The sequence below is a fragment of the Panthera pardus genome, unplaced genomic scaffold (genome assembly GCF_024362965.1).
Source record: "Panthera pardus isolate Hobbes unplaced genomic scaffold, ASM2436296v1 HiC_scaffold_3, whole genome shotgun sequence".
In the NCBI taxonomy this organism is placed as follows: domain Eukaryota; kingdom Metazoa; phylum Chordata; class Mammalia; order Carnivora; family Felidae; genus Panthera; species Panthera pardus.
Window position 1 is genome coordinate 28177252 of NW_026526876.1, and position 23417 is coordinate 28200668.

General features: G+C 40.6%; 1 protein-coding gene across 10 annotated transcripts in view; it reads right to left on the reverse strand.

Moving 5' to 3' along the window:
• TANC2 (tetratricopeptide repeat, ankyrin repeat and coiled-coil containing 2) overlaps positions 1-23417 on the reverse strand; it is a 361571-nt gene that overhangs the window by 40586 nt on the left and 297568 nt on the right. For all 10 annotated transcript variants that reach the window (XM_019466615.2, XM_019466614.2, XM_019466612.2 and 7 more), the window contains one exon: positions 13072-13180. In XM_019466615.2, the coding sequence (XP_019322160.1) occupies positions 13072-13180 (109 nt within the window). The remainder of the gene's footprint in view (positions 1-13071; positions 13181-23417) is intronic.

The window sequence follows — 23417 nt, forward strand, 5'->3', positions numbered from 1 at the left end:
CCATTTTCATTCATGATTTTATCTATTTGGGTCCTCTCCCTTTTCTTTTTGAGAAGCCTGGCTAGAGGTTTATCAATTTTGTTTATTTTTTCAAAAAACCAACTCTTGGTTTCATTGATCTGCTCTACTGTTTTTTTTTTTTTTTAGATTCTATATTGTTTATTTCTGCTCTGATCTTTATTATTTCTCTTCTTTTGCTGGGCTTGGGGTGTCTTTGCTGTTCTGCTTTTACTTCCTTTAGGTGTACTGTTAGATTTTGTATTTGGGATTTTTCTTGTTTCTTGAGATAGGCCTGGGTTGCAATGTATTTTCCTCTCAGGACTGCCTTCGCTGCATCCCAAAGGGTTTGGATCGTTGTGTTTTCATTTTCATTTGTTTCCATATATTTTTAAATTTCTTCTCTAATTGCCTGGTTGACTCATTCATTCTTTAGTAGGATGTTCTTTAACCCCCATGCTTTTGGAGGTTTTCCAGACTTTTTCCTGTGGTTGATTTCAAGTTTCATAGTATTGTGGTCTGAAAGTGTGCATGGTATGATCTCAATTCTTGTACACTTATTAAGGGCTGTTTTGTGACCCAGTATGTGATCTATCTTGGAGAATGTTCCATGTGCACTTGAGAAGAAAGTATATTCTGTTGCTTTGGGATGCAGAGTTCTAAATATATCTGTCAAGTCCATCTGATCCAATATATCATTCAGGGCCTTTGTTTCTTTATTTATTCTTTGTCTATATGTTCTATCCATTGTTGTAAGTGGAGCATTAAAGTCTCCTGCAATTACCACATTCTTACCAATAAGTTTGCTTATGTTTGTGATTAATTGTTTTATATATTTGGGGGCTTCCGAATTTGGTGCATAGACATTTATAATTGTTAGCTCTTCATGATGGATAGATCCTGTAATTATTATATAATGCCCTTCTTCATCTCTTGTTACAACCTTTAATTTAAAGTCTAGTTTGTCTGATATAAGTATGGCTACTCCAGCTTTCTTTTGACTTCCAGTACCAAATGATAGATAGTTCTCCATCCCCTCACTTTCAATCTGAAGGTGTCCTCAGGTCTAAAATGAGTCTCTTGTAGACAGAAAATAGATGGGTCTTTTTTTTTTTTTTATCCATTCTGATACCCTATGTCTTTTGGTTGGAGCATTTAGTCCATTTACATTCAGTGTTATTACTGAAAGAAACGGGTTTAGAGTCATTGTGGTATCTGTAGGTTTCATGCTTGTAGTGGTGTCTCTGGTACTTTGTGGTCCTTGCAACATTTCATTCACAGAGTCTCCCCTTAGGGTCTCTTGTAGGGCTGGTTTAGTGGTGATGAATTCCTTCAGTTTTTGTTTGTTTGGGAAAACCTTCATCTCTCTTCCTATTCTGAATGACGGGCTTGCTGGGTAAAGGATTCTTGGTTGCATATATTTTTCTGTTCATCACATTGAAGGTTTCCTGCCATTCCTTTCTGTCTTGCCAAGTTTCAGTAGATAGGTCTGCGACTACCCTTATGTGTCTACCTTTGTATGTTAAGGCCCATTTATCCCTAGCTGCTTTCAGAATTCTCTCTTTATCCTTGTATCTTGCCAGTTTCACTATGATATGTCGTGCAGAAGATTGATTCAAGTTATGTTCTCTGTGTCTCTTGGATTTCAATGCCTGTTTCCTTCCCCAGATCAGGGAAGTTCTCAGCTATGATTCGTTCAAATACACCTTCAGCCCCTTTCTCTCTTCTTCTTCTGGAATTCCTAGGATATGGATATTGTTCCATTTGATTGCATCACTTAGTTCTCTAATTCTCCCCTTGTACTCCTGGATTTTTTTCTCTTTTTCTCAGCTTCCTCTTTTTCCATAATTTTATCTTCTAATTCACCTATACTCTCTTCTGCCTCTTCAATCCGCGCTGTAGCCACCTCCATTTTATTTTGCACCTCATTTGTGCATTTTTTAATTCATCATGACCATTTTTTACTCCCTTGATCTCTGTAGCAATAGATTCTCTGCTGTCCTCTATGCTTTTTTCAAGCCCAGTGATTGATTTTATGATTATTATTCTAAATTCTTGTTCCGGTATATTGCTTAAATTGGTTTTGGTCCATTTGTTAGCTGTAGCTACTTCCTGGAATTTCTTTTGAGGAGAATTCTTCTGTTTTGTCATTTTGGCTAGTTTTCTGTCCCTTATGTGTTTTAAAAGCTTGTTGTATGCTCTGCACCTGTGAGCACTGCTATATTAAAGGAGGGTCATACACTGTCCAGGGCCTTGCCCTTCAGGAGGTGTTTTTTTTTGGGGGATTGTTACTTGCTCTCTGTTGTTGTGACTTTGGTGATTTTATGACCCTACTTGCAGTAATATTTTGGACCCTCCACCAGATGTGCTTTGATTTGTTCTTTGGAGTAGCCCTATAAAGGAAAACAGATAGACAAACAGGAGACAGAAACACGCAAGCACACAAACAAATAACACAAACAAATAAACAAAAACAAAAACCTAAAGGCTAAAAACAAAAAGCCCAAAAGCTTTTTGTAAAGAAGACTGTAAGTAAAGAAGAGGATAGAGGCAGTGCTGATAGAAGAGCACATACAAAGAGAGAAATGAGAGGAGCGGGGGGTGGGGAGAAAAAATAAACATTGATTAGGCAGAGAGACTAAAAGGCTTAATCCAGAGAGAGAGAGAAAGGAAAATAAAGAAGGAGGTGGTGAAAATGAAACGAAGACAAAGTTACCCAGAAAGAGAAACTATATGGCTTAGTTATATCAGAGAGAGAGAAAGGAGGTATAAAACATGTATCAAGACAATGGATTAAATATGTCTGTTTAGACAGACTAATAACCAGAGTAACAAGCCTAGGGGAAGGAAGAGATAAGGAGGAGAAATGGGGAGAGGGGGAGAATATATCTATATATCCAGAATTGACCTAGGGTTAATCCAGGCAACGCTGCATCGCTTGTCATGAGGAGCTGTCCGCAGGGTCTGTGCCCCTTGGGTGGATACGCAGTTACCCAGTGCAAGGGGGCGTGGTTTGGCATATTGTGAACCCGCCTCCACTATGGGAGTGATCACGCCCTGAGAGTGATCCTTGAGGCCCCGCCTTGGTGGTGGTGGTGGTGGTGGTGGTGGTGGGGCGGTAATGATGATCCCCCAGTCTCTTTTCCACGGAGCCGGACCGGTGGACTCAGTTTCAGTCAGCTTCACTGTGCCATGGGCGCAGATGGGGCGGTCCTTCTCACTCCACCAACTCCCCTGACCCTGCGCTTGGCTAGGATTCAAAGTCCCGCTCCGTGCGCTGTGGCACTGTGGGCCTCCCAGTGCGGTGATATGTAGTCCTGGCTGGCTTTGTCTGTGCCACAGCACTTCAGGGAGGAACGCCTTCTCCCACTGTGGACTGAGCCGCCGCCCTCACCCTCACCGCGAGCCACTGGGGTGGCGGACGCAGGCAGCCTTTGTCTTTTCCCACAGCACTCTAGGGAAATGGCGGCCTTACCCTCCCGCAGACTGCGCCCTTGGCCCAGCCACCGTGCCTGGGGGTGGCGGACGCAGGCAGGTTCTGTACTAGCGCGCAGCCCTCCAGGGAGGGAGCCACTTTTCTCCAGCTGCGGACCGAGACCCTGACCTATACCCGCACCCAGGCCTGGCTCCCCTCTTCTCCCCAGGTGCTCGAACAGGGAGCTGGCCCCAGTCCGAAGAAAGCCCTGCAGTTAGAGATGGGATGCCTCTCAGTCTGAATCCGAGGTCTTTCTCCTGTCCAAATAGGGTCCTGCACTTCTCTAGCCGCTCTTTCTCTTCCCTTTGTCTCTCTGAAGAAGAGGGTCTCTCCCCTTCGTTCCCACTCGGCCTTTTTTTAATCTCCCCCAGTTCACAGTTACCCACCTATCTTTTTTCCCAGCTTTTCTATTTTCTTCACAGTAGATTCAGTCTCTTTTCCTCCCAGGCTCTGGTGTTCAAAGTCCTTTGGCTTCTACACTTCTTTGTTTGAGAGGCAGGAAGTATGGATTCCCTAAGACCTGATTGTAGATGGCAGAGGCATGTGTCTGTTTTTGTGTTTAGGTGTCTAGCCCTGCCAAAGGGGATGTCCCAGGCTGAGACTCTGGGTTCACCTGCATGGGTCTGCACGGGTCTCCTTCTATTAATTTTTTAAACAAAATATTGTGGACATATTACACACATGTACTCACGCTTTTGCCTCATTCTCTTAAAAAAATTTTTTTTCATGTTTATTCTTTTTTGAGAGAGAGAGAGACAGAGTGTGAGTGGGGGAGGGGTAGAGAGAGAGGAAGACACAGAATCCGAAGCAGGCTCCAGGCCCTGAGCTGTCAGTACAGAGCCCAATGCAGGGCTTGAACCCACGAACTGTGAGATCATGACGAGTCGAAGTCGGATGCTCAACGAACTGAGCCACCCAGATGTCCCTGCCTCATTCTATTTTAAGAGAGACATAGTAGTCCATTATATGGATGTATCATAAACATAATTTACTTAAGTCATGCCCCTAGAGATGGATATTTAGGTATTCTGTTTTTTTCCTTACTATTAGAACTATGTTTCAAAGGTCATCTCTGTACATAGATCTTTATACACTTGTGCAAGTATATCTGTAGGATATATCTCTCGAAGTGGATGCTTTTGTATTTTGTGCCATTGTAACAGGGCTTTGTCGATGTGGCTGGACTGTGTCTAAACACCCAATGTGAAATTGGCAATTTGGCAAAACGAGGAAGGATGATGCTAACTACATCTACTCTTTTTGTCTACCCTATCCTAATGATAAATGATGGACAAGAGGGTGAGTCAGAAAGGCTGGGTGAAATCCTGGCATAGAAGATCTTTGGGTTCCCAAAAGCATACTCCCACGCTGGAAGGCTGAAACAGAATCCAGTTTTAAACCTTTATACCACACAGGGATTATTCCCACTTTTATCCTCCTCCACTATTTGAAAATGGCTGCTAAATTTCTACATTATCCACATCCTCTCTGGCCTTGAGGAGTTGAACTCCGTTGTGAATCTCTCCGCCAGTATCCACTTGGCACAGCAAGTGGGGTGCTCTGAAAAGAGTAGGAAGGACTGACACATTTTCCGATTGCTCATTATTACTTTAGGGCTTCTTTCATTTGTGCTACCAGCAGGGACATCAATTGCAATCTCTCTTATTTGGCTAACCAGTTCATATGCAAACAAATAAACTGAGGCAAACACATTGTTAAGTAGTTATGATTATTTTCACATATGAGATTCACTATTTGGAAATTTCATATGAGAAACATATTTCTGGTTCTTTTTGGAATAACTCCAAGTGCTACTCATTCAGTGTTGGAGTCCAGGCAAGTTAGGGTCTAGAGCTCACCTCCAATGTAGATCCTGGAAAACCAGGAAATTTAGCTCTGATTCCCTCTCTGGGCCTCAGTCTCCTGTGAACCTCACCAAGATCTTTTGAAGAACAGCACACTATATTAACCAATTATACAGAAATATCATTAGAAATTAATATGTGTATCCCTCTTAGGATCCCTTGTAGGGCTGGTTTAGTGATGATGGAAAAAGAAACTGTGGTTTATATACACAATGGAGTACTACGTGGCAATGAGAAAGAAATGAGAAATGAAATATGGCCCTTTGTAGCAACGTGGATGGAACTGGAGAGTGTGATGCTAAGTGAAATAAGCCATAAAGAGAAAGACAGATACCGTATGTTTTCACTCTTTTGTGGATCCTGAGAAACTTAACAGAAGACCATGGGGGAGGGAAAGGGGAAAAAAAAAAAAGGTTAGAGAGGGAGGGAGCCAAAATGTAAGAGACTCTTAAAAACTGAGAACAAACTGAGGGTTGATGGGGAGTGGGAGAGAGGGGAGGGGGGTGATGGGTATTGAGGAGGGCACCTGTTGGAATGAGCACTGGGTGTTGTATGGAAACCAGTTTGACAATAAATTTAATATTAAAAAAAAAAGAAATTAATATTTGTAGTCCAAGAGAGGAAACAATGGAAGACAAGCTCTATATATTATGATTGAAGGAAAAAAAGGAAGGGAATCCAACATTTATTCAGTATCTACTATGTGTCAGTTTCTGTGCTAGGGCTTTTTTATATATTATCTCTTTTAATCTAATCTCCATGACAGTCCTATGAAGTAGAATTTACTACTATTTTTATATAGGAGGAAACAACCCAGAGCGGGCTAAGTAATTTGCCCAAAGTCATACAACTATTAAAAAGTGGAGCTGGAATTAGAAGCCAAGTCCTTTTAACTCTAAAGTTCATGTTCCTTCCATTATACTATGTTAAACCTGGGCCAGGACTTCAGTTCTGAATTTTTAGCTGGCAGAGTAGCGACTAGAATAAGCAAAGTGGCTGATTGCTGGCTTTTTCCATTACCTTTAATTCCGAACCATTCTCTACCCTTGAGCCTCTTCTCCCAAAGTTGTCCTTTTTTTTTTTTTTTTTTTTCTTAATGTTTGTTTATTTTTGAGAGAGATAGCATGAGCTGGGGAGGGCAGAGAGACAGGGGGACAGAGGATCCGAAGTAGGCTCTGTGTTGTCAGTGGACAGCCCAACACGGGGCTAGAACCCACGAATTGTGAGATCATGACCTGAGCCGAAATCAAGAGTCAGACGCTCAAACGACTGAGCCATGCAGGCGCCCCCCAAATTGTCCTTTTTTATCCTACACAATCTGATCTATTCCTGTGGTCTTACTCTTATGTCTTCAACTAAGCATTATTTCTTTACCAAATTTAAAGCAAAACTTATTTAAAGCAAAACTATGGCAATGACCTGTAACAACGTTCTCTCAAACATGGATTTAAATGAGATTCCTTAGATATGTTCACTGAATCCATAGAATATTATGAAGATTATTTTACAGAAGATTATTGCTGGACTAGTGTTTATTCAAGTCACATGGCAATTCTACTCTTGCACAAGGTCTCTGGCATCAGAGGGAGTTTGGAAAATACTGTATTTAGTATCTCAGAAAGATACAGCAACTCACTCCTCTGCTCAGGGCCTGTAACTTTGGGTTTAGTTTTCTTGAATGTAAATTGCTTCTTTTTTCTTTGTGATATGCAGGACAGTTTCATTAAAAAGGCACCAAAGGAATTTTAAATGAGAAAGCCTAAGATGTTTAGAGAAAAGCTGGATGTTCCCAGAATGCCAAGTTAAATTTTTTTGCTCAAGGGGTCTTGGGTATATTTCTACTTCTGGTAATGGTAGATGCAAACTTATTCCTGCTAAGGACAACTAGGAAAGGCTGTACAAAATTCAAAAATTATCCTCATTAAAGAAATGGGAAGAATAACGTATTGGAGAAGAATTACTAGACCAAGTAAGGATAGGAAGGAGCCCAGGAGAGCAGTTGAGAGCTACTTTTCTCCTCGATGTGTCTGCCAGTTCTACAGAGTTAGTTAGGAGTACTTTTGATAGCTTTGGGATTTTTAGGGCAGGGCAGTGAAATTCTTCTGTATGACCCAGAAATGGTGAATACATAGTAGGCATTTGGCAAAATCCACAGAAGCATATAATACAGTTAAATCCTAATATAAACTATAGACTTCAGTTAATAATAATGCATCAATATAGGTTCATCGATTATAACAGTGTACCCACACCACTGTAACATGTTAATAATACGGAAAACTGGTGGGGGAGTGAGTGTATGGAAATTCTCTGTATCTTCTGTAAACCTAAAATTGCTCTAAGAAACAAGGTTTATTTAAAAAAAAAAAAGCGCCTGGGTTCTATCTGAGAACAATGAATGATAATCTCTGGGAGCAAGGCTCAGATGTATATGTGTGTGTGTGTGTGTGTGTGTGTGTGTTTAAAGTTCCCCAGGAGAATCTAATGGACAGCCAAAGTTGAAAGTCTATCTATATAGACCTATAGATAAATCTTGAATATACATAGTAAGTGACAAAAAGTTACAGAAATACATGAAGAGTATGATTCTGTTTATGTCAAGTTAAAAAGAAATGAAATAATGCTGTATATTGCTTCCGAGTACATATCTATGTTGGAAAAGTACAAAATATGGATAAGAAGAACACATGTGAACTTTAGGGTACAAATGATATTTGAAAAGGGAGAGAAATGGGGTAAAGGAGACTCCTACATTTTCATTTCTCAAAAATAAAGAAAAAGATTTGAAGCAAACACGGAAAAATCTAAACACTTAATATGATAGATAGTACTTGATTATTTAGTTTTCTGTGCTTTCTGATATGTTTGAATTATAGTAAAAATTTTATAAGGTGAGAACAGGGATATCTCCTCCTTGGAGACAAGAGAAAGGGAGGTAAGAACTGATGATACTACAGATTGATTTTTTGGCGAGAGGAGAATAGTTAAGGGCACTCACACTCAATGGCTAGGATTTCTTCAGTGACTCGTAAGTCAGGCTGTCTGGGGAGTTAGTTGACTTGATTAAGGGTCAGATGAGAAGGAAATGGGTAGGGGAACTGAGTAAGAATAGACGTTGGTAAATGCACTTCAATGAAATGGTCCAGTAAATGGGCCACAAGATAGCACCAGGGGTCCCAGTGAGGTTGAAGTAAATACACAGGAAATAAGCTTGAAATACAGGATTTGGAGTATTAGCATTGCTTGTGCCATGGACTTGCTCTACTGATTTCTTCTCCTTGGTGGGTTGACTCTTTGCTTCTATGAGGTACAGGAGGAAAGAGTTTCAGTTTAGTTAAATTCAACTTGATAAAGGTGACAGGCAGGATCCCATTATCAGGTAGGATGTAGCCAAAAATAACCTATAGTTAAATTATGAACTCATGGATTCTTAAAGAGAACTTTAGGTTCAAGTAACTAGAAAAGTGTTTCTTTAGTATCTGTAACTATTGCTCAGGCAACAAGGGATCTCTCTCTGCCAGAGATGGAAGGTAATGTAGTCCTTTCCTCAAATCTTTGTTAGGGTCTAAATTTGTACCACTGCTTAGCAGCTGCTCAGTAGTTTTGAATACTTCAAGAAAACAGGGAAAGCATAAAGAAATTACAGCAATCTCATTTTAGGGATCTTAGTTATGGCTCAAGTATCTTAAGATCGTGGCAAAAACTAACGTAGGGGCTCATGCAATGAGGTTCCTTAAGGAGAATTATTTACAAATATATCATCAGTGATCCACTTGTAGATATTGAAGCATCTCAAATAAATAAATCATTATTGTTCTTATCTGACCATCCATGTGGCCATGTCTGGTTATAATAAAAGGATCCTGGGAAACAAACAGGATGGTGCCTTTCATTGTGGAGAAGGGGTGGGCAAACTATGGCCTGGAGCTAAATCCAGCCTTTTACCAGTTTTTATAAATCGTGTTTTACTGGAATATGACCATATCTATTTATACATGCATTGTCTCTGGCTGTTTTTGAATTACAAATGGCAGAGTTAAGTGGTTTCAACAGAGATCATATGGACTGCAAAGCCGTATTTGCTGATCACTGCTACAAAGGATGCTAGGTAACCTCTGAAGCAAAAAGGTAATATTACCATCTGGAATTTATGCAATTATTAAGTCTTACTATCAGGAAAAGAGATTATTACTAATAATTTTGATCATACAACCTTAGATATATGTCTGGTACTTTGCATTTTATAATGTACCTTTTTTTTTTAATATATCTTATTATCTATGATCCTTAAAACAATCCTGAGAGTTAGATGTTGTTTCACGGATGAGGAAATTGAGATGGCTCAAGTTAAGTGGTAGAGTCTGTACTTGAATCCATGCCTTTTGACTGATGTCAAAGGATCTTTCTTCTACTCACCAGATGCCGACTTACAGCACTTGTCCCCCCCCAGCCAACAAATCTGTTCTGGTAAGAAATGTTACAGAACTGATCAATTAAAAAAACATTTTAGAGGGCAGCATTTAGGGAGCTAATCACTAGAGCACTCTGAAATCCTTCCAGTGACTAGACTCAATCCAACAAAACACCCTGCATTATAAACTAGATTGAAATATCTCTGGCCATAATTCGTAAACAGCCTGGTTTCTTTTCACAGATTAAACAAAAAAGAATCTAAATGGCAATTAGAGGATTATAAAAGAATTGTAAGTGCTCAACATCAGTGGTCATTAGGGAAACACAAATTAAAACTACAGTGAGATAACACTTCACTAAAATGGCTACAATAAAGAAGACAGACAGTACCTAACAAGTACTGGCAAGGGCTTGAAAAAATTGGAATCCTCATACATTGTTGGTGGGAATGTAAAACGGTGCAGCCACTTTGGAAAACCGACTGGCAATTCCTCAAAACATTAAACAAAGAGTTACTGTATGTCCTAGCAATTCCATTCCTAGGTATATATTGAAGAGAAGTGAAGACACGTTCACGTAAAAACATGGACACTAATACTGCAAATGTACTAAATGTCATTGAGTTATTACTTTAAAATGGTTAATTTTATTTAAGAAAAATCAAAAAAGGGGAAAATCTGTAAGCTGATGTTCATAGCAACATTATTCACAACAGCCAAAAAGTAGACACAACTCAAGTGTCCAACTGGTGAATGGATGAATACAATGTGGTATATCTACAAAACAGAGTATTTGGCAATCAAAAGGAATCACGTGCCGATACATGCTACAACATGGATGAACCTTGAAAACATGCTAAATGAAAGTAGCTTGACACAGAACACCACATACTGTATGATTCCATTTATATAAAATGTCCAGAAAAGTCAAATCTATAGAGAGAAAGTAGACTGATGGCTGCCCGGAAGTATGGGGAGTACCTTCAAGTGGGCATGAGGTTTATTTTTAGGGTGATGGAAACGTACTACTGGTGGTGGCAGCCACACAACTCTGTAAACACGCTAAAAGTCACTCATTTGTACACTTAAATCGGTTACTTTTACAGTATATGAATTATACCTCAATAAAGCTGTTAAAAACAAAAAGAATGAAAAGGGCTTCCTTGCCAGCCAAATATCCAGAATTACAGACCTACAACCTCATATTTTTAAGGTAGTTAATGACATTATATGTAATTTTTCATGAACAAAGATAAAACAAAGGGAATTTAAAATATATTGGAAAGAAATATAAATCGGACTATATGTCACTGCTGACCGGAAGTTATAACCATAGAGTCTGTATTTGACTTTTCATGACCCTCAACTGACAGGGACTGAAAAATCTAGGCGTCTGGGAGAAGCTAAAGTGTATCAACAGGGAGCTGGGGCGCCTGGGTGGCTTAGTCGGTTGAGCGTCCGACTTCAGCTCAGGTCATGATCTTGCGGTCTGTGGGTTCCAGCCCCGCGTCGGGCTCTGTGCTGACAGCTCAGAGCCTGGAGCCTGTTTCAGATTCTGTGTCTCCCTCTCTCTCTGACCCTCCCCTGTTCATGCTCTCTCTCTGTCTCAAAAATAAATAAATGTTAAAAAAAATAAAAAAACAAAACAAAACAGGGAGCACTGTGCATTTAAAGGACCCTGAAAAGTGCGCCATCAGGAAAGCCATAGTGCGAGTCTACATTCTTCAGCCCACGGTCATGTCATCACCATATGGTGCACACCCGAGTATTTATGGCCTGAATCACACATGGAGCCAGTCTTATCTCAGGCAACCATGTTGTCTGCAGCAACGTAAGATAAAACTGTGTCAATGATAGGAGTGCAGGGTTTAAATGTAGGTTTCCATGTATTGGATATAATCATACTAGGTCAAAGACACTTCGTACCATTTATCTGTTAATGTGGTGTTTATTTCATACAGAAAAGACAGGAATCAGCTTCTCTGCATCTGATCTGAAGCAGATGGTGACGCTAAATGCTAAAGTGTTTAAAGGGGGTAATGCTGAATACTTAATGTTACTTTCCTATCTAACTGAAGGATAATGATCTCAGAGTTTGCAAAAGGAGCAGACCCTTTCTGGTCCACTTGAAGTTGGAATGAGACACCTTGCTTGTTATTTTAGTCTCACTCTGCTCCCGCTAAGTAAGGTCACTGGGTACAGTCATTTTTGGTACAGTGATTTGTTAGATACGACAATTATGATTCAAATAAAGGACTTGTCACTGTGGGTTTCACTTCTGTATGTCTGATGAGCAGGCTTCTCTGGCTGTGCGCTTATATACTGGGAAGAATTTGCTAGGCTCTTGGAGTTGCCCTTAATGCCATTTTCTCTCTGAAGAGCACTGTTTTATCTTTAATAGTATCCCTTGGGGGAAGTCCAACACAGAGAACTATTTAAGATACTAGTATTTCTCAATCCTGAGGCAGGAAGAGCACTCTAAAGAGACTGTGGGGATTGGAGGTAGCGGATGCAATGGCAAACTGTGGGCTAGAAACACCAGGAGAGCAAATTTCTTTCTTGACTTTTGTACTTTATCCCACAACTGTTACTTAGACTATAAGTTCCTTGAAACTAGGGACTAGTATCTTTTTTGCTTTTGTATCCCTAGGACCTAGGACAATGCCCAGGTAAGTGCTGAGGAAACACCCGAACACACGCATACACAAACGGACAGATTCTGTGCCCTCTTCTGGGTCCTCCATTCCAGCCTTGTGGATGTTGAGAGAGGGAAGCGGATGCTATAGAGTTCTTAAATGTTGTGAAACTACTGAGGGAACAACTGGGATTGTAATTTGAATGGCGAACAGAGGAGGTAGCCCAAAGAAAGGTTAATGCTGGCTCCAGATAAACATTTTGAAAATCAAAGCACCAAGAATATGAAAAAAATCTTCATAAAACAATTACAAGAAAACTGAAAGAATAACTGCTCTCAGCGATTTTTTCTTTCTTTTTTTTTTAAGGCATTGTGAAAATCTGCAACTGATTGCTATAGGACATGGTAGGTCATATATAGAGTACACATATGTATGTGTACATGGCTCTTACCTAAATGATTATACATGCACATGTCCCAAAAAGCCGAGCAATCGGCTAGACTGGGAGAAGACAAATGTCATTCTCTTCCCAAAGGTCTATGGAGGAACAGGCCATAAATTTTAGGAGATGGAACAACTCTACAACAAGCAGGGACTATAAGAAAATGACAGTAGCTTCACACACACAGTGTTAAGGAAAGCCTGCTGGTGATGGAAAGAGAAAATTCTTCAACTTTTGTAATTACCTTAAAAATGTGTGCTTTGAGGATGTGATGTCCCAGCTCTATAGTCTGCTGTCGGTTTAGTTTTCCTTCTTGGCGGGAAAACCAGAAAGCAAGTAATGTGTGACCACTCCTGCAAAGAAAAAGAGACTCATTTTAGAATTTTAATGCTCCAGTTCTGTGTTGGTGGGGGACTGTTCAGGTCTAGCCATACCTCCAGGGAAACTCTGTCTCATTCCTCCAGTTTCTTAGGGAACAGCACCTGATGCTGGGCAAATAATGGCTATTGAAAGGTTCCTCGCGTTTACCAGTCCTTTACCCAGATCACATGTGTGAATACCACAAAATGTCATTTCTAGTTGGCTTGCACCCATCCCACACACAGATGGCATTAAAAGATTCATTTTTATTTTCTGTCTCTGTGAACTCCTCTTATTTTACCCGTGCTTTAAAATGTCAGTGCTCCTCAGGATCTCCTTTCCGGTCCTAGTCTGTCCTCTCTCCATTAGCTCATCCATCCTGAGAGCCTTCACCACCACCTGTATCTTTTTCTCAATCTAGATTTCCCAGACTTATTCCAATCAATATACATCCAACTGTCTACTGGATTTCTCCACCTGGAGGTCCCACAGTATCTTAAGCTCAACATGTCCCCAATGGATTAACAACCTCTTTTCCAAGTGAAGTTGTCTTTGATCCGCCTCTACCTTTCCCCCAGCCGAGAAAGGGCAGTACTCTCTTTTTGGTACAAGCCTTATAGACTGTATATCTCTCTAGTACAGTATCTAGCACAGTATTTCCTGCTCTCTCCTCTACTTGACTGTAGGTTTCCTAACAGCATCCATTCCCCCCATCACCTTGCTAATGGGTCCCTAATCTCTTAAGAGAAAACCCTCTTTTCTGCCTCTGCATGCTGTCTTATCAGCCCATGATACCAGAACTGCCATTGCTCTCTTGCAATCATGTGGGCATCTGGTCAGAGGACAAAGATAACAGAAGGGCTAAGCTGAGAGAATTACAGAAAAATAGAGCATAAGCCCTGACTGTATGACAATCAGAAGCTGCCTAAAGCTTGGACTTGTTATATGAAGTAATACATTTATTTGTTCAATCCATTTGAGTTGGAACTTTCTATTTCTTCTAGCTCAAAGCATCCTAATGATATATTCCTTTAAGTGTCAATGTATGTGTGTATACGTGTGTGTGTGTGTATTCCTATTTATATTTATGACTGAAATTCTGAGTTATTTATATTCGCTGGAGTGCCTAACACAGTGTATTGCATATACAAAATTTTCACTCTTATGTGGATCCTGAGAAACTTAACAGAAGACCGTGGGGGAGGGGAAGGAAAAAAAAAAGTTAGAGGGGGAGAGAGCCAAACCATAGGAGACTCTTAAAAACTGAGAACAAACTGACGGTTGGTGGGGGGTAGGAGGGAGGGGAGGGTGGGTGATGGGCATTGCAGAGGGTACCTGTTGGGATGAGCACTGGGTGTTGTATGGAAACCAAGTTGACAATAAATTTCATATTAAAAAAAATTCTCAATACAATTTTTTGGAAGCAAAGCACATCTTTGGGATGTGCCTTCTTGCCACATTTGCTCTGGCCTGTGGGAGCCGTGGACACTTAGAACTGTCTCTCTTCACCCCCACCAGGTTAGTGGTTAGTAGAATTCTTTATGCCACTGGTAACAAAACTCTTCTATTCCTTTCACTTGGAGTATCATAGAAGAGGGAAATTAAATCATTATCTCAGCTTCAAGCCTAATAAATTAACCAAAAAGAAGGAAACAGCAAGTAAATTTTCATTGATGATGCTTCCCTGAAAAGTGACCCAAATATCTACTGGATGGTTTTCTCTTGTGTTGAACGTTGGCTACTCTGCCAGGTTTAACATCTGGAGAGACCTCATACTAAGTCTGAAAAACAAATGTATTTTAATTTCTTCTTTGATTTTTTTTAAGCTTCAGTAAAGAATCTGAATAATAGGGTATGGGCTAACTCCCATCTTACAGAGGAATCATTATTGAGAGATTTCATTCCAAAAAGACTTTAAAAAGAACTTTTACCATGTTCTAACCTTGAGCTTCAAGAATTTCTGAATTCTAGTGGATACCGTGCCAACTTACTTGACTGGATAAGATTAACCATAACAGAAAGGAAGTTATTCAATTAAAAGAGTGTCTCAGAGAAGTGTAGCCTGCATGGAATCATCAGTATCATCTGAAGGTATGAGCTCAGATTGTTTCACATTCACAAAACCTGGAAATTGCTACTGAACTTTTATTTATCCTTAGAAAGCCCAATTTAGTTGGTAGGCTATTTTAATAGGGTACAGGTTAAGTGAGAATGACATGAAACATTTATAAAGAGCCCTATCTCAAGTTCTCAAAACCCTATCCAGTTATTAACATTGAAATTATTGCAGCCTCTCTGGTGTAAGAACTATTACTTTGACTCATCCGTAGACTCATCTACATAGTACTAGGACCCTTGAATACAGGCCTCTGACCTACTCTTGATGCTTCAGGCCATTAATGAGAAACCATGCCCATCAGGGGTAAGATTAAAAAAAAAAACCTCACATCTGAGAAGGAAACGGATTAGACACAGAATTGACATTGCCCTCGTGCTTTAATTTTACTACCATAACTGAGAAGTCCTGGTAAGATGTTTGCATTAGTATGCATTTCAGCTAGCTAGAGATGACAATGCTTCCTTTTGCTGTTATTGATCTGGCATCGAGGAGAACCAGCAAGCAATACAGGTCAAGGAAAGGATGAAGGTGACAATGGTAATTCGTTTCTTTTTTGACACAAGCATATCACATTACTCACAAAAATGGTTCTGAACAGTTCACTGGACACAGAGTTTATAGTGTTCAGGACACGAAGGATAATAGCAATTTATATTATATGCTGGCATTTCCACTTATCCCTTACTGTTCTGATAAGGTGTGGTGCCACTGGCTAACCTACCGTCTGAATGTGTTACACTACATATGTCTGTGTTTATTCCTATTTTTCTAATTATTTGTTCACTCTCAAACCTTACTCCTTTTGACTCCTAGCCTCACCATTCTCTAAGATCACCAGTGGCCTCTTCATTGGTTGCCTTTTAGCCTTTGAGTTTTGTCTTTTTCTTTTTTTCCCCTCCAGCATCAGGCCCTATTAACTATCTCCCCTGGAACTCCCTTCTGACATCTGTGACACCACCCTGACACTTCAGCTCCCATTTCCTTCCATGATGTAACTTCTCTGCTTTATTTTCCATTTCCTCTCATATCATAGGTCTCCTGGCTCCAGCTCTCACTGCAGTGAGATCTCCAGCACAGACATATTGTTTTGCTTCTCTAACTGCCTGCTGGATCCTTCTACCTTCAAATGATAATTCAAATGACCTGTCATATGACATTATTTGGAGTTGAAGCTTTCCCTCAAATCCAAATCCCTTTAAGATTTATTTTTTAGTATACTGCCAATCACTCAGACATAAAATCTAGCAGGTGTTTTCTCCTCTCTTTATACTTTCTCTCTTGGACAATTGCAAGAGCCTCATTCTTCCCACTGCCTTTTCCTTGGTCCATGCCAATAATCTTACAGTGCAGAAACCTGGTAAAAATGCTGCACAAAATTCTTCAGTGGATTTATACTTCCTCCTAGACAGAATCTAAACTCCTTAGCATGGTATTCAAAGGCTCTCCATAACTTGTCGCACATCTATTTCTCTGTTTTTACCTCCTTACCTTGTGCCTCTAATTTCAGACAGAGTAAATTATTTTAGGGTTTAAAATGTACTTTCCCTCCACCTGAAATTCCCTTCCCTGTTTAGTTCATCAGGCCAACTATTTCTCCTTCCTGAAGTCTCAGTTCACAGCATCTCCTCTGTGAAGTCTTCCCTGGTCCCACCAGATGCCCCAGGGGCTCTTCCCTTAGAGTCTTGTTGGTATACACCTCCATCACACCTGCTGCAGCACGCTGTCTGCATGCCAGTCTTCCTGCGAGACTGTATGGAGGCTGGAAGCCGTGTTGTCTCCAATATGTACTCTTAGGTAATAGGAACACATATTTAAAGAAGATTGAATTCATAATACTGTGAAGTTGCACACTACCTTGTGGTTTTAAAAATACTTTAACGCTTTCTTAGATTCTCACAAACACCTAGGACTAAATATTACTCCTAATATTATGGTGGAAGACTGAGACTTGGCAAGACTGAAGGACAGCTCCCAGCTCACAATGCTGGGATATAAAAGAGCTGGGATGAGAACCCAGGGTTTTCTGAAACCTAGTTCTGTTAGCACACTGACGAGATTAGCAACTTGGTTTTCATTTGTGTGAAAACGGGCATATTTGTGTGAAGAAGTCAACCAATGTAAAGAGCAATGTATTCATTTGTACGGTATAAACTCTGAATCCTTAACATAATTAAAATCAACAATTAATTTTGACATTTTTTGATTGGCATTTTGGGAGAGACTAGCTACGAAATAGAGGGAGCTCTCATCAGTGTGACGTGATTTTATGCACGACTGAACACAACTGCGTTTTCCCTCTACAATTAAAGATGATGCTAATCAAAGTCAACTTTATGTGGGTTCAAATGTGGTGATAAAGACCAAATGGAGGGGGGGCAGTGGTGAAGGCAGTAGAATGATTTCCACATAGCTTATATAACAAGGTCACCTTGTGATTCAAAGTTACATTGCAGATTTCCCTGTCTGAATTCACAGTGCTGCCTCTTTATCCGTGAAACAAAATTAAAATAGACCTATGTTCAAATCCTAGTTCTGCCACTTGGAAAAGCTTTGCAACCTTGGAAAAACTACATAACCTCTCTGTAAGAAGGGAACGGTGTTAACTACCTCTCAGGACTGTGGTAAGAATTAAGTGAGCTATATTAAGTGAAATGTGTTCTATATTTCTTTTACATTCTCCATAAGTAGCACAGTGCCACACTAAAGGAATGAATATTAACCACACATGACTTTAAACATATTGGAAGATGACTGTGCTCAAACAGAGCTTTCATCTTTAATGTGTGCAGCAGGGTGAAATGTGAGACCTTATCCTTAACCTCAATCCTTACCCATCCATGCCTTGACCTCAATAGCTTCACAGCCAAAAGAGAAATCCACAGATCAGGGAACAATCAGTGGGTATGGGTGCCATACACTGTTAGTCAATGCAGGAAAACTTGGTAGTATAATTTTAGGCAGAGTGGGGGGATAAGGACAGAGCTAAATAGTTCCTAAGAAAGTAAGTAAAAGTTAAGCTAACAGGACGAATAGAAATTTCTCATGTAGACCAGAGGTTTTTCAGGAGGATGTTACACCATATATTCACGATGGATTTGCTTTTAGGTATTTTAGCGGAGAACCAATCACAGGTAAGAGTTGAAGATTCTTCCCCCAGCACTGTTGCCTCTCCTCTATCCTGGATGTTTATGTTCTGACAAAAGGTACAGAAGGTAGTATCCAGAATAGCAGAGGGTAGATCCTACCTCTATTCCCCTTTGCAGGCATCAGCAGCCCCTTGATATAGGTAATTGGAGACAAGTGATGCCAACCCTTGGACAGTGGCAGATTACAAGGCAGTGAGGTGCTACTCTTACATGATAACCCTGCTTCCCTATGCCTCAAGACTTCAGAGCTATGGGGTCCTTTAGAGAAAAAACCCTTTCTAAAGCAAGAATCACTCTCCCTTCCTTTGGCCCATTTAACAGTTTGGAAATTGAAGAGCAGTTGTTTTACACAAAATACACAATGGCTCTATGTTTGTTTTTCTAACAGCTTTTCACTTAGCACCCCAGGGAGATAGCTAGACTTAAAGGTTCTATTTGTAGTAGGGGAACATGCTAACAAATGGACTCAAATATTTCCAGCATGGATGTTTTCTCCATTGTTCTAGTCATAGGCACTGATGGGTAGTCACATAGATTTCATTAGCTCTTATGAGGAAAGTCGATATACAACATGCTAGTGTTTCAGAGAAACATCACTTAGGTAGGTGTTTTGATACTCTTCTGTGCAGTGCTCACATGTGATAAAGCAGTAGAGTTACAGCCCGCTGGCCAGGCATTGCCTACAATCTGAAGCCAGCTTATCTATCTTACAATTTGGGTGGAAATACTGTGTGCTACTGTGGAATGTGCGTATGGTATAGAGGTGGATGTGGGGAATTATTTAAGGAGACCTAGTGAGATTGGAATTATGAGACAGAGGGGGACAGCTGCCGATGAAAGATCTGTGCTCTCTTCCACAGCCAGCAGCCGTTGCTGGGAGGCAGCTACTCTGCCAGGAGCCTCATGTTCACATTCAAGTGTGGTTGCAGAGTTCTGGCTAATGGAATGCAGGCAGAAATTATATTCATCACTTCAGACCTGGCCTAGAAAACTTTTCTCCTTTGACTTCCATCATCTTACTTTCTCTTGTTTCTTCTTCTAACTCTACTATTCCCCTTGTAAATTATTATTATTTGGCTCATCATTTTCTCCTAGCATTTATTTTCTTCTTCTTTTTTTAATGTTTATTTATTTTTGAGAGAGAGACAGACAGAGTATGAGCAGGGGAAGGGCAGAGAGAGAGGGAGACACAGAATCTGAAACAGGCTCCAGGCTCTGAGCTGTCAGCACAGAGCCCGACGTGAGCCCACAAACCACGAGATCATGACGTGAGCTGAAGTTGGACGCTTAACCAACTGAGCCACCCAGGCGCCCCTCTCCTAGCATTTAAATGAAACTATTCTCTTCTCATGCTTCTAAACTTCCTGCTTTATACTCTTAACTTGGGTGATCTTGTTTAGTCCTTCAGCTGCTATTGTCTACTTATCTGCTGATAATCCATCACTCTGTGCTTTAAATGTTCTCTTTCCCTATTTTCCAAAGTCACATTCCTGAACATTCCTGTGCATCTTCCTTGGAAGTAATTCATTATCAACATGTCCAAAACAGGACTCACCTTCTCCCCATAAGCTTATTATTCTTCCTCCCATCTTTGCTTGTGCTAGAAGCCCTCCTCCGTCAGAATGGTCTATCTTGGTCAGTAGCTTCACTCATTTCCATTATTCAAGATAAGTTTTGGGAGTCATTTGTGGGCCCTCCACCCTCACCATCTACACACAAAAAAAGACCAACTGCTTTTTAAGTATCTCCAAAATGTCTCTCTCACATACACCTTGCTCTCTATTCTCACATTGTAGGTCTTGGCATTTCTCACCTACGCTATTGCTATAAACCTTACAACAAGTATCTCTACTTGTACTCTCTCCTCTTCTTCAACCCATCTTCCATATACCACTTGTCAGGGCTATTTTTCACATCATCAGAGTTAAATGATCATTGTCTCCTCTTCCTTAAAAAGGTACAGAGACTAGGGGTGCCTGGGTGGCTCAGTCGGTTGAACATCCCACTTCGGCTCAGGTCATGATCTCACTGCCCGTGAGTTCAAGCCCCACCTCGGGCTCTGTGCTGACAGCTTGGAGCCTGGAGACTGTTTCAGATTCTGTGTCTCCCTCTGTCTGCCCCTCCTCCACTCATGCTCTGTCTCTCTCTGTCAAAAATAAACATTAAAAAAAAAGGTACAGAGACTCCCTGTTATCTACAGAATAAACTGTGAAGTCTTAAACACAGTATTCAAAGCTTTTTTCCTAGTGATACTTGTAATCATTTTTTCTGACCATGTGTCTTACCTTCTAATCACATCTTCTCACAATTCCCCAAAGACTTTCCTATCTTTACACCTGCTTTTTCTCCTGCCATGACCTTTTCTTGCCTGTCTATAGTGCTCTCCCACTCCCATTCCAGTGCTTCATGGAATCAACTCATCCTTCAAGGCTCAACTTGAGCATCACCTCTTCTGCAAAGTATTTTCTCTTGGTCCGGATTCCTAGGGTACTCTGTAGTAAGGCACAATTGTTGGTTGCTCATGACTTCCCTTTAGAAGGTAATGGCATTAGTGTTGGGTGGGATCTCATTCACCAAAGTTTCTCTAGTGGCTGGCAGAGTCATTGGCGTAGAGTAGAAGTTCAACAAACGTTTCATGAAATGAACACACGCTAAGCAGGTGGGCTCAAGGAAGAGGAGCACAAGGACTTCCAGATCTGCTTTCTAATTCACTCCCACTGTGGCCTTGAATTTGTGGGCATCTACGTTGCCACTGTTCGACTGTGAAATGAGTAGAACCATGACTCAAATATTGAGAAGAGAATGACAATCCTCTTTTTCATCTCTCATCTTAAAAATGCTGCCCACAGCCACACTTTGGTGGATGTTGCCTTACAGTCTGCTTGTTGCTGTCAATTCTCAGCAAATGACACCCACACATCTTTGCAAAAATTCTTTCTTCCACCTTTAGCTTATCAGCCGGTAACTGCTTTGGCATGTTCTTGTCATGCAACCTGAATACAAAATACATCTGTAGTCAGCCTGTCCTACTGTTTCATATTCAGTATGGAAATGAAATGAAAGGGCCTGATGAAAGTAAACCATAGGTAGTGGACTGTAAAAGTCAAGTGTGCCCAAGATACGTCTTTGTAGAAATGGGTGGAGCGGCATTACTTCTTTTTAAACATGGAATCTGGATAGAAATTTCCTACCACTTTGTCCCCCAGTTTCCAACTGCCCTTCTGTTCTGTTAATGCATCACCGGCCTGAGGCAAATGGACACTTCTCCTCAACGATGAAGTCTTTAGGCATTTGGCAGGGCTTCACGAGGCAGAAGAGCTATGACTCCATTGAATTGTCACAGTTTAAAACAGTAACAGCAGGCACTTAAGATTTATCATTTATCTCTTCCTCCCCCATGTTGCTCAGCTCTTTGTTTATACCCCTAGCATAGCACTCTGCCTTGATTTATAGCTAGTTATAAATGTGTCTATTAAAACCACTAACCTGTTAATTCCTGGTAGACGATCTATCTAACTTGTATTTTATCCTCTGCAGTGCTTAACACAGAGCCTTGAAAATATTACTTTATAAGTGCTCACTGAATCCTTGCTGAAATGCATGGCTCCACTTACTCCTGACACACGGTGACAGAGTGAACAAAAGACACTGTCTGTTGAATTGCCAGACGAGTTTCTCAAATATTTTTAGTTGCAAGCTTAAAATTAGTACCACTTATCATTCCTTTGTTTACTTCTTAATTCGTTATTTGAAAAAACATCTACTGAGTGCTTACTGTGTGCCAGATACTTATTAAGCGTTAGGAAGACCAGGGTGAGTGTGACGGAAAAGGTTCCTGTCCTCATGAACTCACTCACATTCTAGAGGGCAAAATGGACAATATAAACAAGAATGCACATATAACAAATTAATAATAGATTGTGGTAACTGTTAGGAAAAAAGTATATAAGCTGCTATGATAAAGAAAACAAGGAGGGACTTACTTATATAAGGTGACAAGTGGAAGTCTCTCTGAGGAAATGGCATTTTAAGCTGCGATCTGAAGGAGGAGTGAGAGATGCTGCCATGTGACAAGCCAGGGAAAGTGAGCTCCAGATGGAGGGAACTGTTAAGTGCAAAGGCCCACAGGTGGGAGAGAGCTCAGCAAGTTCTAGGAATTAGCAGATGATCAGTTATGACCACAGTATCATGAATAGGAGGGAGAATGAATGAGCTCAATTTAAAAAGGTAGGCAGAAGCTACTTTTGTTGTACAGGGCTTTGAAGAAGCCATGAAAGGATTTTCAGGAGGAGGTTACATGGTTGGATTTGTGCTTAAAAAAATTACTTTGGCTGCTGGTGGAGAATGGTTTGAAGGGGAGACCCATTAGGAGGCAAAAGCAGGTCAAATGAGACCCTAGGGTGTGGTCCATAGAGGTGGAAATAAGTAAGTGAATACTTACAAGTAACATTTGAATGGTAGAACCAACTGGGTAAGCTGATGGCTGCAGTCAATACATGCCCCACAGCTGGGGGTTCTTACAGTTGGGAGGATAGAAGGCTATTAGGGTTGATTTTACCAAATGTGGAGATCTCCTTTTGAAAGTCTCTAGAGACCGCGGAGGAAGTTGCTGTGCTCACAAAAAAGAAAATGTGCTGTCTTATCCCCCTAAGCTGGCGATAACTCCCTCTGTTTGCCGTGCCACTAATCTTGGTTTGACAACCTGGGAAAGCCTGTGGGATTCCCATCTTTTCATTCAGCCATTATTGCTTTAGAGATTCATTAACAGGACAATTAGCCTCTATTTCTGACGCTACTTTCAGGATCAAAACTGCCTTAATCACTTGCTCTGCTTCTCCCCAGTTTAGATTTTTAGGTAAGTTGTTTTAACCAGTATTTGCTATTCAGGGCATACCCACTTAAAAAAAAAAGTGTGTGTACCGACACACACACACACACTTTTCAACATATAAAGCAACATTACTA